We start from the raw sequence: 16,520 nt of genomic DNA, 5'->3' as shown, positions 1-16,520 counted from the left end.
AGGAGGGCATGAATAATGCTAATGAATCAAATGTACACAAAGATTATAATTATAGGTTAAAAACAAGTCTCTTGACACACTAGTAGTCAAGGTGAAAAGGGAAACATTTCATAGAACCCTTATGAAAAACCAACACATTTTCCCAGAAGTATGACTGTCACCAGTATCCACTTTGTGGTAGACCCAGTATTCTGCCTTTGATTGACAGATGACAGGTCCACCTGGCCCTACCATACCACATATATCTCTTACTTGCTCTGAAAGTGAAACTCCAGCACATGGAAACAATGCTTCCAATGTCTAATTCCGAAATAACTTCAACTTCCTAGTTGATTTACAATTTCCACAGACTTTTCATCAATATAATACTAATATGATCAAATAATAGGGGCTCACTCAAACTGAGAAGGTTAAGTTATTTAGTGATTTGGTAGGCATTGAAAACTACACATAATCACTTTGAATTGTGGAAACAGGAATCAACGGACTCAATATTTAATTCAAATAACAAGCATAAGATCAAAACAGAAGATAATTACTTACAAATGGACACTGGAGAGATGGGAAAAAAGGGATAAGGGTGATTTTGTTGCTTTTTATCCGCATACCATAAGATTCACCCAATGACTTTTAATACATTTATACAGCTGTGCAGTGATCACCACAATCCAATTTAGAAAAATTCCATCACCCCAAAAGGTTTCCTTTTGCCCATTTGCAGGAATCCCTGCTCCACTCCCAGGCCCTAGGCAATAGCTATTCTACTTTCTGCCTCTACAGTTTTGCCTTTCCTGTAAATTCATATAAATGAAGTTACATAATATGCAGGTTTTATGATTGTCTGACTTATTTTACTTAGTATAACATTCTTGAGGTTCCTTATTGTTGCAAGTATCACAGTTTGTTCCTTTTTGCTGTTGTGTAGTATTCCCGTTTATACCCATACCATATTTTGTTTATTCACCTATTGAGGGGTATTTGGGTTGTTTCCATGTTTTGGCTACTATGAATAATGCTGTAATTTAAAAATCACATGAAATCCTTTTGAGGACATGTATTTTCATTTTTCTTAGGTAAATACCTAGAGGTGAAATTGTTGGGTTGTATGGAAAGTGTATGTTTAATTTTCCTCATAAACTGCCAAATGTTTTCCAGAATGGTTTTTATATATCGCACTGGGATGTACTGAAATATTTTACATTCCCATTAGCTATGTATGATAGTTCTAATCTCCACATCCTCACCAACACGTGGTATTGTCTATCTTTTTTATTATAGCCCTTCTAGTGGGTATGGGGTGAGGGTGTTTTGAACAAAGAGAATTTATTCCAGTTTTCAATCAGTCAGAAATCGGATCAAAACAACCACCCCCCACCCCAGAATTTCCTTTTCTGAATGATCTCAGAGAACAAAATTTTTCAAGATTCAAGGGCTTGTGTAACTTTCCCCTTACAGTCTTTTTAACTCTTTATTTTTCAATTTCCCTTTAAAAATCTATCAATATTATTAGCTGGAGCTTCATATTATATCAAAGGCTTATTGGGAAGCCCCTTGCTACACCATGGATTTTGGTGAGCAGGACAAAGCAAGACCCTTCAACTGCAGAGGGGCCTTCCCATATTTCTCATTCTACAATATTGAACATAAAGCTGGGGTCCTCACCCCACCCCCCTGCAAGCTAGCGTTTATATCCACTCCTTTACGCACAGGTAATGTTCGCAGCTGTAAAATAAACTTTAAGGTTCCAAATAAGCTTATCAGGCATTGCTAATTTTCTTTCCTTTTAACCACTTAGTCCAACTTATCTATGTTTTCAATACCTTGACCTTGCACTAAAAAAAGATGGTGCACTACTGCTTAAAATCTACCCAGAAGGTTAAAAAAAAAAAAAAAAGTTACATATGTGTGTATTTATCACATCACTGACTCCCTTTCTTGGAAAGGATGTGATTGACAGATGCTAATTTTGACTGGAGAATTTTTGAAGCAAGTATTGTTACACAATTGTCAGGAGAATGGTGTCAGGGAAGCCGCCCAAAGCAAATTGCCACATGCCACATTTAAATTAACAAAGGTGTGCTTCAGCAGCCTTTCCACTAAGATGCCGGCTGCGTTCTTATTGCCTGAAGGATTTTTTCAAGCTAAATTACATAATGAAATAGCCTCATCTCCCACTCTGAAAGGCTGTTACATGCCTGGCAGCCCTCAAGAGTCTGTTTGCGGTCTTTCCTGTACTCATCTAGTTGTGTCATTTTTCTTCGTGGAGGCTTCTGGGGTGTTAACAGGCAAGAAAGGAGGGACCATGGCCCACAGCAATGCAGAGATTCCTTGTTGCTGCCATGAAAAGGCCAGCTGGTAACAAGATACTTCACTTAGGGCACTATCAGGATCTGGTCCTTGAAGAAATGATCAGATATTTGGAAGGTTCATTTACTTCAAGGGTTACAGCTCAAGCCACACAAAAGTGATTATAAATCAGAATATGAATACATAATCTCACCAAGCTTAACATATCTTTCAAGTGAACAGAATGCCTCCTTTCCCTGTATTAATATTTAAATACTCATCCAAAGTTTGCTTGATGAGTAAAGAATTAAAGGAAATGGATAGTTATGAGGGGTTTCATCCAGGTCCTGACGCTCCACAAACCTGTCCCTCAGGGCTGCCACAATTGTGCAGTGTACAACCTGCACAACTGTACGGATGGTCTTGCTCTCTCTTGAGAACTGTATGGCTCATGTATCTTAACTTGGTTTCTCTATCCCCTGGAGAGTTTAGGACTACACTGCTAATGTTTGCTTCTTTAAACCCCTTAATTCCATGTTGTGTTTGATGTACTAAAATCACTGATGAAGCTGATCCGCTGTTCTCAGTAAAGTAGCTTGTTTCTTGGTCAAAGAAATATTCATTCTCCTCCTTCTTAGTCTGTATTTAATTATTTCAACTCTCTGAGAGTCATCTTATGTCCTTTAGTTCCAAGTTCTAGCATGAGCGGAGGCAATCTGCTCTCAAATACTGTATGTACAGGCACAGAGTATTAAAAGTTTGATAGACTCCTGGTCTCCTTTGAGGCAACAGGGAAAAGTGGTCATGAATACAGGTTCTGGAGTCAGGCTGCCTGGAGTGCAATCCTAGCTCAAGTTTGTTCATCTGTAAAAGGAATGTATAAATGGTACCTACCTCACAAGGTCATTATGAGGATCAAATGTAAACTGCTTACAATAGTGTCAGACACATAAACATTCAGTAAGTGTTAGCTATTATTATTCTATTTTATCTTCTATTTTTACTTTATTATATTACATACCTCAATTTAGTAATAAAACACTAGTATAGCAAGAAACACTATGTGTGTGTTTTAACTCTTCAAAGACAGCCCCCAAATAAAAGAACTATGGAAGGGTGTATTATTAGTTCCCTATTGCTGCTACAACACATTGCCACAAACGCAGTGACTTAGAACACCACAAATTTATCTTATGGCTCTAGGGGTCAACAGGGCTGCATTCCTTCTGGATGCTCTAGGGGAGAACCATCCCTTTCCCTTTCCAGCTTCTAGAGACTGCACACATTCCCTGGCTCATGGCTATATTACTCCAAACTTGGCTTCCTCTGCTTCTGTTGTTACATTTTTCTCTCTGATTCTGACCCTCCTGTTCCCTTCCCCTTATAAGAACCTTGTGATCACATAAGACCATCCCGATAATTCAGGATAATCTTCCCAATATCCTTAACTTAATAATCACCTTTGCAAAGTACCTTTGGCCTTATAAGGTAACATATTCATAAGATCCAGGGATAGGAAGTGGACATCTTTAGGGAGGCATTATTCTCTCTACCACAAAGGGAAAAGCATTAGATGATCTCTTGAGATTATTTAAGCCAGTGGTACCCAAGTGGAAATGATACTGCTGCCCCAAGGAGACATTTGGCAATGTCTGGAGATACTTTTTGGTTGTCACAGCTGGGAGAAGGTGCTGATAGTCACCTAGTGGGTAGAGGCCAAGGATGCTGTAAAACACCCTACCATGCACAGAACAGCCCCCTTCCCCATAACAAAGAATTATCCAGCCCAAAATGTTAACAGTGATGAAGCTGAGAAATCCTGATTTAAAGTATATGATTCCTTGAAATCTTAGTAAGGTTGCAATGCAATGGAATCCAGTTTCAGGATTTAGATTTACACAGAGACGTTTGAGAAATCACATCCAAGCTCTATAATTCCATGTTTTTAACAATCTTATATAGTAAATAAGAGATGAATAGTATTACTCATACTTTAATAGTAGGGTTTTGAACACTGTCTTAACTTGTAATTTGTTAAGAAGTGTTTGTTTCATTTTAGGTCTGGTGTAATCTTTCAGAGGGATGCATTTCTTATACAGGCAAGTTAATTTAAAGTATGTCATGTAAACAGTATTTTATGTATATTACAAATATTTAAATTTATAGAGGCTCAGATTTAAAGGACCCAACACCAAACAAATTTCAAGATGATCCAAAGCTTTCTGCAGTATTTTATTTTTGCCTTGGTGTGGCTTGACCTCCATCCCTTGACTTCAAAGGATCAAAGAGAGAAGTGCACTTGCCATGACTTCCCCTTCCATGAGGAGAAAGATTTCAGCTAAAACCAACTTTCACTTGAAATAAGCGCCTTGGGTATCAATACCTAACTTTTCCTATTCTCAACAATTTCTGTGCTCAGGTTTGAATTCTCCCAATCTTTTAAAGTAATCTATAGAATTGCTGGTAGGAGACTTTATATTTTTTTCAACATCTTTTATTCTTTCTTTTCTTTCCATCCACTCCACTCTTTCACTCTCTCCCTTTTTTTTCTGTCCAAGATTTCCCCTAGAGTTTTCTTAATCTGAAGCAACTTCTAAAAGCAACAGTTATGTTTTCTGTGGCAGAAAATATTTTCTAACCAGTAGAGGACTCTGTCTGTGTGTGTGTGTGTGTGTGTGTGTGTATGTGTAGGGCATAAAAACTTTATCCATAAGAGTGAGTTTCATCATTTTCCCCCAGGGAGGAAGAGTAACTGAATATGAAAGTATTCTAGCAGCTTGTGAACCAAAAGAGCAGAATGAAGAAAAACACACAGCTATTCAGCAACCTTGTTTACCACTGAAGGTATTTCCATTGTATACATTTCTCTGCCAAGGTATAGTTCTGTGAGGTGCTTTTTACATTTGGTATGATTTCTAAACTACAATTAAAGGATACAGTTTAAATACATTTTAATGAGTTAAGCCTTGCCAACCAGTATTAAAAAAAGCCAAAGCCATACCTCTAAACATTAAGTCACATGTAAGATTCCAGATTCCAAATGTCATATTGCTCCTTAGGTGGGTACCACTAAAGGAACCTGCTCCGATCTCTGGGGTACAATCACCTGTAGGACTTTACAAAGATATGCCTACCTAGTCAAAGGATCTAGTTTCTTCAAAAATAAAATCCAAGAAAGAAGAGTGAGAGGGAGAAAAATCTGAGAGAACCTACAGATTAAGAGACTTAATAGATGCATCAAGTATACTGAGGACTGAGAAACTTAGAGATAATTAGAGGGCAACACATAAGTGGGAGTTACTCAAAACAGAATAGCATGAGCATATAATAGGGCAGCTGGTAGAGAGAAAGGAGAGATGGGATTTAGGGAGAAGCAAATGGTAACTTTGACAACTTGGGCACATACCAACTCTGGCACAGAGACCCTGGACATCTCCCAGCCAAGGCACCTGTGCAGCCATCTCCCTGAGGAATAAAGAAACTTCTTTTGTTTCTGGGAAGGCCCTCGGATGGGAAAGTGCATGTTATTACACTGAGGAGCAAATGGCTAGTATCCCAATCAGGTCTCCCTCAAGCTACCCACATCATGTCCCAGAGTGTACATGTGGTCAGTGTACTTGAGATGCAGTGCGGGGGGAAAAAAGGCAAAAAGCAATACAGAAAACCAAAGAGCACATACATACTAAGGACATTAGACTATAACCTAGAATCCCACAATATTTTCCCATTACTATTTTGCAAAGGTCAGTGAATAACAAAAACCCAGATAAGACAACCCAACAGAAAATGGTTAAAAATCATTTGGGACAGATTATTTCTTGGAAGAAATGTAGACATCAGAAAGGAAGTTTAGAATCTCTTGTCAAAGGGCATAAACACTGTGTTCATATCCGAGGTGCTATGCCAGCTACCTATGCCAGCTACCATTTCGTCTCCTTGTCAAAATGTTCTTTTTTTCACCACATTCTAATTGATGTGACTTCTATAGCTCCATACACTTCTCTGTTCCCTTCTCTGACTTTTCTTTTCCTTCTACTCTAATTCTTGATGTCCTCTTAAGTTCAGCTCTTACACTTCTTCTACTTTTAGGAACTCAAATATTCCCAAGGCTTCAGCTATCACCCCTTGGTTGACAGATCCTAAATTCACTCGATCTCTACTTTCTTGCTGTCCATCTCCACTTGGATGTTACCCCTGACTTACACGCAATAGGTCTAAATCCACATTAATCACAACCTCCCTAAAACAAACTTACCTCGTAACTTTGTTATTTCAGTATGAGCTGCCACAGTCTCGAGTCCCTTGAGGTTTCAAAGTTGGTGTCATTTTCAAAGTATTCATATCCTTCATTTAGCAAGTCTGTGCTATTAAGCCATCCAATTGTTCCTCACATTGTCTCATAGCTCTTTCATCCCACCGCAAGCAGCCCTCCTAAACTCACACCTGGATTACAGAAGCAGCCCCTCCCTCCCCTCCCTTCCTAGCTTTTCACTCAATCCACCCAGCCCAGCATTCTCAGAATCATCTTCCAACTTTTGCCTTAACGAGTGATCTGTTCAGGAAAATATCCTTTTCTCTTTTACTACAAAATCAAGGCTAAACATGAATTTTCAAAGCTCTCCATAACATGTCCCTATCTATTATGCCTACATTTTCACTGCTTCTCTACACGATTTATTCCTGTTCTTTCTTCTAGTTTGGAATTCCCTCTTCTGTACCTCCACTTCCAAATCCTAGCCCTGCTTCAAGACCCCTCCCAAATCTAACTTCTCCACCTTGCTTTACAGAACTATATGTCACTCCCTTTTTCATTCTTACCCCTCTAATGATCTGCATTGAGAAATTTAGCACTTAATGATATGATGCGTGCCATTTCAAGTGCTGATTTTTTTTCTACAATTATATGGCAAGCTCCATAAAGCTACAGATATAGTTCTCCATCTCTACCCTACCATATACTCTAGGGTTGAAAAGAGTGAATTCTTTTTTGGAATGAATAAATTAACAAATCTACTACTTAAGTAAATTTTGATGTTCTTTGACTATTAATTAGTGACCTATAACAAATAAAAATATACACAAAGCAAATATAAAGATCTATTAGCATTTGATTTTTAAATGTTATACATTAATTGTAAAACTATTAAATTTAAAAACTATCTTCTTACCTGATTTTATGCAGTCTGATGACTTGCAAATACCATCTAGAAAAAGGAGGATACATGCATAAATATTTGCAATACACATATTCTTTCTCCCTACCTTTTGTTCTTTTATAAACGGCCAATTAAATAATCAATTCCTTAAAGCAAGAACTAAAACCTAAGTATTATATATCATTGACAGTAGTTAGAAGAAAATATAGAGGAATAAAATAAGCAAATTCTAAATTTAAAAATTTTTAAATGAAGGAAAAAAATGTATTTCTTGTTGTTGTTGTTTTGTTGTTTTTTTTTTTTTTTTTGCAGTACGCAGGCCTCTCACTGTTGTGGCCTCTCCCGTTGCGGAGCACAGGCTCCGGACACGCAGGCCCAGCGGCCATGGCTCACAGGCCCAGTCGCTCCACGGCATGTGGGATCTTCCCGGACCGGGGCACGAACCCGTGTCCCCTGCATCGGCAGGCAGACTCTCAACCACTGCGCCACCAGGGAAGCCCAAAAAATGTATTTCTTATATCATCCCTGACCACTAAGCCCTAGGTCTATTAAGTTGAAACATCAGTTGTTTTACTCTGGTAATCATTTTTTTTTCCATTAATGAACCAACCTTTTCTAATTCTTATTGTGAAAAACTTCTAAGGCTCAAATTAGACCTCTTAAATTCTTGTAAAGCCGTTTCGAATTTCAATGACACAACAAAAGTTGACTAATTGAAGTTGGCTATAAAATTGTAAATACTTTCATCAAGTAAAATTATACATTAGAATCTTCATTAAAATACATACGAGTGCACGAAACATACTTGGCAATTAATAACTTACCTCAAGCATAAAAGACATTGTACTTTAGTCAAAGTTAGGTGTTTTGGCATACTGATGTTACATTTTATAAATGAATCTTTATATCACCATCTTTAAGTGTCTGTTTCCTTAACACATTGTTTAATAGACGGGAAAAACCTAAGATGAAGGTTTCACTGTCTTCTGCATGTTTGTGGACACAGGTGTGTGAGTAACTCACCATCATAGGTTGCATAGAGAGCTATCATTGTCACTGCAATGACGGCAAGCAGCAGGACAAGGACGGAGAGACTGATCTCCAGTGGGGTCCATCGCTGTTTCTTCTTTGGCTTTGGAGTGCTGATATCAGTTATATCCATCTGACTTTCTGATCTGCCCATTACCTAAAGTCTGAAAAAAAAAAAAACCCAACACATTAAAAAATTTTTTTCAAACTAATCATAATAAATTAATCAATAGATAAAAAGAAGAGATCTATATACAATTTTCTAAATGCTTAATGTGGCTGAATAAAGTAAAAGCTTAACTCATTTTAAATTAGAAATAAAAGTTTTTTGCTGAAAGTCAAAATTTTGATTCTGAAAGCAAAGAGTCTATAGTCACATAAGTTAGACAGATCCTGGTCACAATCTTTTGGATTTTTTTGACAGATCACTGAAGATCCAAGCAAAATCAGACAAGGAGACTCAGTTAAATACTCACGGAGGATTCCTTCAGCAGTTCATAAGCAAATAACTTCTGTACCATCATTAAGGAAAGTTTTAAATTCACCCTTCTGAACTTTGTACAACATCAAAGGTGAATTTTATAGCTTGCTCCACTGGCTTCCTTTATAAGCTTAGAAATTAATGACTAATACTTCGAGGTTTTGACTAAGCAATAATTAGTAATAATAACAACAGTAATAATAATAGTAGTAGTAATAATAACAGATAAAAACAAAATAACAAAATAATAAAATAACAAAATAACAGTAATAATAACAGATAAAAACAAAAAGGAACAAACACTTGTGGTAGTTTTTTTTTTTCATCTTAAAAACATCTTTAATTTTACAGTTCAAAATTACAACAACTGCTAATATGGGTATCTATTAACTGTTTAGACAACATTTTGAAAATGGTCACTCACTGGACCAAAAGTCATGGTTTACAACCTGGGATGAAAGATACTAACCGTAAGTACTGTTTCTTTGTGCAACTGAAGAAGAAGAAAATGTGATTAAAAAAATTCAACCTTGCAGGTCAGGATAACAATTAAGATACTTAACTTGTTTTTAAATTAATAATATTAATACTTCTGCTAATCATAGCTGATATTTATTGAGTACTTCCCATGTGTCACTCACAGTTCTTGGTGCTTTGCATGTACTAATTCACTGAATCTTTGTAAGGCGGATTTGAATACTCCAGTTCTATACCTTAGGATAGTGGGGCACAGAAAAGCCAGGTAACTTGCCCAAAGCTACACAAGTAAGAACACATTTATAATGAACACATTTCAAAGAATACAATTACAAAGAACACATTTTGAAAGAAAACTGCATCATCATACAATGATAGCTACTTTAAACCTTATTGCAGAAGTCTAGGGGGTAAAATTAAGGGGATATTAGCCTAAATATTAGATTTCATAATATTTCTTTTAGAGGCCTAGTGACTCTTTATCAGCTATTCACCAAAGCTTAGAACACACAAGTTCAATTTTTCTGCCTGACTGTAGAAAAGAGCATTGTAAACTAACAGATTAGCTGTGTATAGCCTGATGCAAATTAAGCATATAATTTAGTTCCTAGATGAAGTGACTGCTCAGAGATGCTCTCATAGTTAGAAATCTTTGTTGAATACACATAATTTTCTGAGAGTGTGTTTTGTGGAAACTGAGGCACAGGATAAAGTAGAAACGGATTCTACATTTGAAGTATGGCCTGGGTGATCAGGCCATCAGTTATCAGCAGATAACTAGGAATTTAATTTCCCCAGTGAGTTATTAATAAGTGAGTCACAATTGGACTTTAAAGTTCTGGATACAAAGTCTTAAGCATGCTGTCCCTGGGATTACATGAGGCTATAACCAAGGACAGACTATCAAATAAAAATATTTTATTAGACCATGAAAACCATGTCTGCTCAATAAAAGTGGAATGTAGTGTACCTGAATGTTAAAATGTCTTAATGGTTATATGACTCATGTTGGCTTACTCTCACAGCCTCTTTCTTGGGTTATGATATGGAATTGCATTGATAGTAGCCCTTGGATTTTTAATAGGGGAGGTGGGTGGGGAAAGAAAAGATGGAAACACACTTAACGCTTGGACACCATACAGAGAGGTAAACAATAAAGAATAATTTTCCCGCTTCTCCCAGATGAATTCAAGACTGACTTCAAGAACATCTGAATATTAACCACATTTGCTTGAGTATTTCCATTTCCTGAGTATTTCTCCCCCTGCTCTGATAATATTTCAGAAAAAAATCTAGAGAAACATTCTCCTGATATATTATAATATGACCCACTTCTCTTTTTAGTTCTTTCTTAGAAAAAAACAATTAGTTTCTCTAGTAAAATCTAGGGCCAGGAACCAGGGCAGCCACGGGTTAAATTGAAGCTGCTCATTGGCGCCACCAGGTTTTCACCATGCAGGAAAACTAGTAGGCAGGTATGTCTTTCTCCCTTCTGGGTTACTTTTCCCTGGCGTCTACTTCTTACCCTTGAGATTGGGGTACTGAGGCAGCTGGGCTCTTAATGGTTCCGCACCTTAGACAGCAGAAATTGTTACAGGGGGAAATGAAGGCAGTGACTGAAGCTGTTTAGTCCTTATACCTATATCAAAATAATATCATCTTTGAATCACTTGCAAACTCTCCATCTGCCCCTCCTATAAACGTCCTGCAAATTTTCAGTCTTTTGCTCCTAAGCAGCACTTTTCAACAGCACTGACCAAAGCAGAAATGAGGCAAGTTTAACCTCCTAATTAACTTTGTCATTCATTTCCAGTAATTCCAATTGATTCACTATTTTCTTTTAAGAAAATAGGGGTCAGGGGGCTTCCCTGGTGGCGCAGTGGTTGGGAGTCCACCTGCCGATGCAGGGGATGGGGGTTCGTGCCCCGGTCCGGGAGGATCCCGCATGCCGCGGAGCAGCTGGGCCCGTGAGCCATGGCCGCTGAGCCTGCGCGTCCAGAGCCTGTGCTCCGCAACGGGAGAGGCCACAACAGTGAGAGGCCCGCGTACCACAAAAAAAAAAAAAAAAAATAGGGGTCAGAATCTTGAACCTCAGGAAAAAACATATCACCATCCCTCAGATACCTGGATGTCCAATGCAACCACACCCAACCCCATTTTAGAGAGGGGGAAAAGGAGGCAATTATACAAAAGAATACAAAAATTATAAAGTTGATACATGTAGTCCCATATAAAGCAGGATATGCCCAAACATACCTACATCCTTAAAGTATTCCACCTCAATTGGAGATACGTTGGAAAGTTCAAGCCAAAAAGTAGACACTTCCGCAAGAGAGGATAGAGGATTAGGACATCTACCCTAACAAGAATACTGCAAACTTCAGCTTGACAACATCTCCAAAAGAATAAGATTATTTTGCCTAAATAGAAACTGAGTTTCAAAGCAATATACAGCAGCAATTTTTATACCAGTTGAGTGTACACATTACTTTATCACATCATCAAATCAAAGAACCCAGAGGATAACTGGTTTGTTGAAAAGTATAAACCAAAGCAATGTTCATCTTCACAACACATTAGTACATTAACATTTCTGCAAGTCTCTGAGGTTACACTATGCAATTACAGTTTGTATTATGGAAACTGAGGTACAGGAAGCAAGAGAAACAGGTTCCACCTATAATGGAGTATAATCTACAAAAATACTGAATCAGTATGCTATACACCTGAAACTAACACAATATTGTAAATCAACTGTACTTCAATTCAAAAGATACAGAGAGAAACAGGTTCCATATTTAGACGATAGCTGCAGATTTGAGGAGGTACATATGGTAGAGGAATCACCTCCTTGTTTCCCCGGACAAGGGAAACTTGTAGGTGTTTCCTGGATCTGATACACGGAGTTCTGAACGCAAAGCCCCAAACATATTACTCCCATGTGCAGTGTTGCTATACAACAAAAGACACAGCATGGAGTCCAAGAAACTGTCGCACAGTTTTTTTTTAAGTGCTGGAACCCAGCAATAATGCCAGCTAGATGCCTTCATAGCCAGTGTGCGGACTAGTAGCTTCCAAATGCTGACACTGCAAATCGAGGTACTTCTTTTCAGTTTAATAAAATTACCATTTGCATCTTATATGGAGGAGGAGTAAACTTGACCAAGAGGCTAAAGAGAACAATTTGGGACTTCCCTGGTGGTGCAGTGGTTAAAAATCCACCTGCCAATGCAGGGGACAGGGTTTCAAGCCCTGGTCTGGGAAGATTCCACATGCCGCGAAGCAACTAAGCCAGTCCTGTACAACTACTGAGCCTGTGCTCTAGAGCCCGCAAGCCACAACTACTGAGCCCGCGAGCCTGTGCTCCACAACAAGAGAAAGCCTGCGCGCAGCAAAGAAGACCCAACTCGGACAAAAATAAATAAATTTATTAGAAAATAAATAAAGAGAACACTTCAGTTGCAATTACTCTTTTGTTCAAATAATACAAATAAATTAAGACAGATTAAGGAAACTTTCATCTGCAAAAGAACTCCCACCACCACTCCCACCAACCAACCCTCGAGATTTAAGCACTCTATCAGCATAAATTATGTAAGAGGAAACTAAGGTTTAAAGCAAGATGAAGAAGCAGGATAATGAAAAGATCTTCAGGGTAGGGAAAGTAAAAATAGGCAAGTGAGTTACAAATGAGAAGAAAATCTGACAGAAACCAGAATGAAAACAAACCTTACTTTAAAAAGCAAACAAAAAACAAAAACAAACAGTGTCTTTACAGCGGAGTGGCAAATTCCCAGCCCCCAAATCAGCCAGGCTGCAATTTCGTAGCGCTGATCTCAGTAACCGGACGTAACTCTCCCAGGCAGAGGCTGCAGGAAGCTATGGAAATGAACCTGAAGAGTCGACCTGACATCACTTGCAGAGCCCTCGTCCAGGTCACCCTCTCTAACCCCAGTCCCTCACTCTTCAAGTCTCAGTTGCAGCTTCTTCCCAGGGCACGCCTCCCTCGCCCACTGCCGCGGGGTCCCGGGCGCTCTGATCTCGCCGGACCTGAGCCACGGACCCTGCTCCGTGCGCCTTCCAGGCAGCCGCTCCGCGCGGCCGCCGCTCCCCTCCGGCTCCCGTCCCAACGGCTCCCACCGCCCCCGGGGGAAATCTCGCGCCCTTTGGACCCATCTCCCCCCCAGCTCCCAGGTGCCAGCTCGCTTTCTCGGGACTCACCCGTGGGATTCGGGAGAAGTTGGAGGCTGCTGAGCAGACACATCCCGACCAATGAGCGCACTGGGTCTGCGGGCGGCGGGGAGCGCCGCAGAGCGCTGGTCGGTCGGTGCGTCCGCCCAGGCGCGTCCCGAGCAGCGCGGGCTCCTGGCGGCGGGCGGCGGCGCCGAGCCCAGGCCGGACTCCAGGGAGGTTCCGGGCCCGCCTCGGCCCGGGCCCGGGGGCGACGGGGAACCCGGACATCCCTCGGACCCGCACCCGGAGAGACTCACCGTGGTCTCTCAGCAGATCCCGCGCCGGGAGTCGGGCGGCTTCTCCCGCCTGCGCTGGGTCCAGCTTCGCCACTTGCACATCTCCGCGCCCCGCGCGTCTCGGCGCTCTCACCCCCCCACCCCCACCCCGCCTCGCCACTGCAGGACCAGCGAGAGGAGCAGTTCCCTGGGTGACCTGAAGGTTTCCTCTAGGTCTCCCAAATCCTGTCACATCCTGTGAGGGGGCCGGGGGTGGGGGTGTGAGAAAGCCCCCACCCCCACGCCCGTCCCCCACCTCACCCTTCCCCAAAGGGCTTTGCCAAACATTCTTGGAATTGCTTAGCTTCGGGGCTTTCAAGAAAATACACTGCCTCTTCGAGATTCTGTAGTGCTGATAAGGGTTCTATTTCTCTCTCTAATGGACCTGAGACAAAAACATTTCTCACACTCTTCCTTCTCCTCTTCCTCGCTCCTTTTCCTCCCTTCAGCGAAGCTTCTTCCTTTCTCAGTTTTAATTTTTTTTCTCTCCTTGCTTTCTGTTTTTTTTCTTTCATTCTTTTCTTGCGCTCCCTCCCTCCTTTTTTCCTTCTCTCCTTCCTTTCCTTTTCCCCCTCCCTTTTGCTTACCCTCTCTTCTCTTTCTTCCCTTCCTTTTTCTTGGTGATGTCCAGAGCTACATTCTGTACTGAAACTCTCCACTCCCATCTTCTGACTCTAGGGAATCGTGTAACGTGCGTACCCGAGAGGCTGGAATGGGGAGTGAGAAAGTCAGAGAAAAATAAGCTCAAGTGTGTCTGCTCTACCTACTAAAATTAGCTATAATGTGTCTGCTGGACCCTTGTCATTTTAATGCAGTCAAGCAGCACACCATTTTCACGTATGATATGTGATTCCTTTTCAAGGGCATAAAAAACAAGAAAATACTTTTTGCACAAAGGCGATTCCTTTATAAAAGCTGTTTTTAGCAGCTATAAACTCAGAAGAACTAAAGCTCTTCTAATTTTTTCTTTTTTTGCTTCCATGATTTTTGGTTCAATGAGTCAATGCCAAGTATATAAGTAGCTTTAACATTGATCCCCTTTTCCTTATATATTTGCAAACACACACACACACACACACACACACACACACACACACACACCCTGGGGAATTAATAGGGAAATACAGGTGGGTTTTCCTGAACATGCAGTTGCTATTTTTAACATCAAAATGATGCAGTGCTTGAGAGATGTCCCTTTGCACTGACAAATTTTGCATCCTTTTTATAATAGAGAAAGTTGAAAGGCAAGGAGAAAAAGTGGTACTTGCTAATGAAAGGGTAAATGGAATACAGTGGAGAGACATTAAGAAAAAGTTAAAACAATCATTAAATAATTAGATTAATATAGCAAAATCAAAAATGAAACAGGAGGGAAGGGGGCAGGGCACAACCTTTAAAAGAACGACATAGTCACAGTACATGACAACTAGTGAGAACCAACTGGATCCAAGATGGCAGAAGATTTGACTTTCAGTAGACCTTGAGCCTCATCATATGTTCATTGTAATACATTAGCATAAGCTAAATGACACACCCACCAGTGCCATGACAGTTTTGAGGTCAGCCATAGCCCAATTCCTGGAAATCCCCGCCCCTTCCCCAAAATAGTTGGAATAATCCTCTCATTAGCCTATGAAATTATCCAGCCCATTAAAAACTAACCACCCCATATTTCAAGGCCTCTTGCTTCTTGCCTTCCTAGATGGCCCACACTCTGTCTGTGGAGTGTGTTTCCCCCAAGGCTTCTCGCCTTCTGAGATGCCCCACGTTCTGTCTGTGGTGTCTCTAAATAAATCCACTTTTTACCTATCACTTTGTCTCTGAATTCTTTTGCGAGGAGGAAAGAACCTTAAATTCACTGGCAGCAAAAGTACTATCCTCATATCTTTATTCTTTACTCTTTCTTGGTGCATGGTGCAGACACTACTTAATCCTTACAGTATGGATGTAACTACCCCACAAAGAAGCATAAGGAGCTCTTCTAAGTTAAAACTGCCAGGAATTTGAATCCAGTTCATTTTGACTCAAATGCTGAGTTACTGTTATCCTCACTTTATAGAAAATATTGAAGCACAGAAAGGTGATTTACTCAAATTCAATCTGTGAGAAATCTAGATTTTCTAACACTCCAGTACTTAATTTTTATTACTTTTCAGCGAAATCACCAAAATGTTATTTCAAGCTTACATAATTAACAATAAATTAAAATGAGCTAGAAAAGTCTTTTCTTTTTTTCACTGTAGCCAGTCCTTAGTTTCTTCATAAGGAGCCATGTTCATTAAAAATTTAATACATTTCTTCTGATTAACATAATGATGAAAGTTTGTGGTAGAGGGGGAATGCCTTGGCCAGAATAATCACCAAATTTGCATATCAACAGGAAATGCAAGTAAAACTTATAGGCTTGGTCTTAACATTTCTGTTTAAACTTTTCAAGCTAGGTTCTGTTTTCAAATTTGCACAAAATTTTAAAACAGAAAAAGTTCCTTTGGAAGGTAATATTTATCTTTGCAGTTCAGGAATATCCTATTTCCAGTAGAAACTAAGATAGTCTGATTTGTTTATAGTGCCTCTAAACTTAGA

The 16,520-nt window shown here is 39.8% G+C and overlaps 1 protein-coding gene across 9 annotated transcripts in view; it reads right to left on the bottom strand.

The window, feature by feature from the left end:
- Positions 1-16,520, bottom strand: part of MME (membrane metalloendopeptidase) — a 272,928-nt gene that overhangs the window by 78,281 nt on the left and 178,127 nt on the right. For 2 of the 9 annotated variants that reach the window (XM_032631052.1, XM_032631061.1), the window contains exons 1-3: positions 13,920-14,136; positions 8,466-8,635; positions 7,455-7,490 (exon numbers count right to left, since the gene is read on the bottom strand). In XM_032631052.1, the coding sequence (XP_032486943.1) occupies positions 7,455-7,490; positions 8,466-8,625 (196 nt within the window). In that variant the 5' untranslated portion in view covers positions 8,626-8,635; positions 13,920-14,136. Of the gene's footprint in view, positions 1-7,454; positions 7,491-8,465; positions 8,636-8,848; positions 8,869-8,947; positions 8,995-9,421; positions 9,449-13,158; positions 13,512-13,650; positions 13,761-13,919; positions 14,137-16,520 lie in introns of those variants that run through there. The other 7 variants (XM_032631053.1, XM_032631055.1, XM_032631054.1 and 4 more) reach the window with 7 other exon arrangements.

This window comes from Phocoena sinus, chromosome 4, assembly GCF_008692025.1.
Source record: "Phocoena sinus isolate mPhoSin1 chromosome 4, mPhoSin1.pri, whole genome shotgun sequence".
NCBI classification, from domain to species: domain Eukaryota; kingdom Metazoa; phylum Chordata; class Mammalia; order Artiodactyla; family Phocoenidae; genus Phocoena; species Phocoena sinus.
This window is presented reverse-complemented; position numbering and strand designations above follow the sequence as displayed.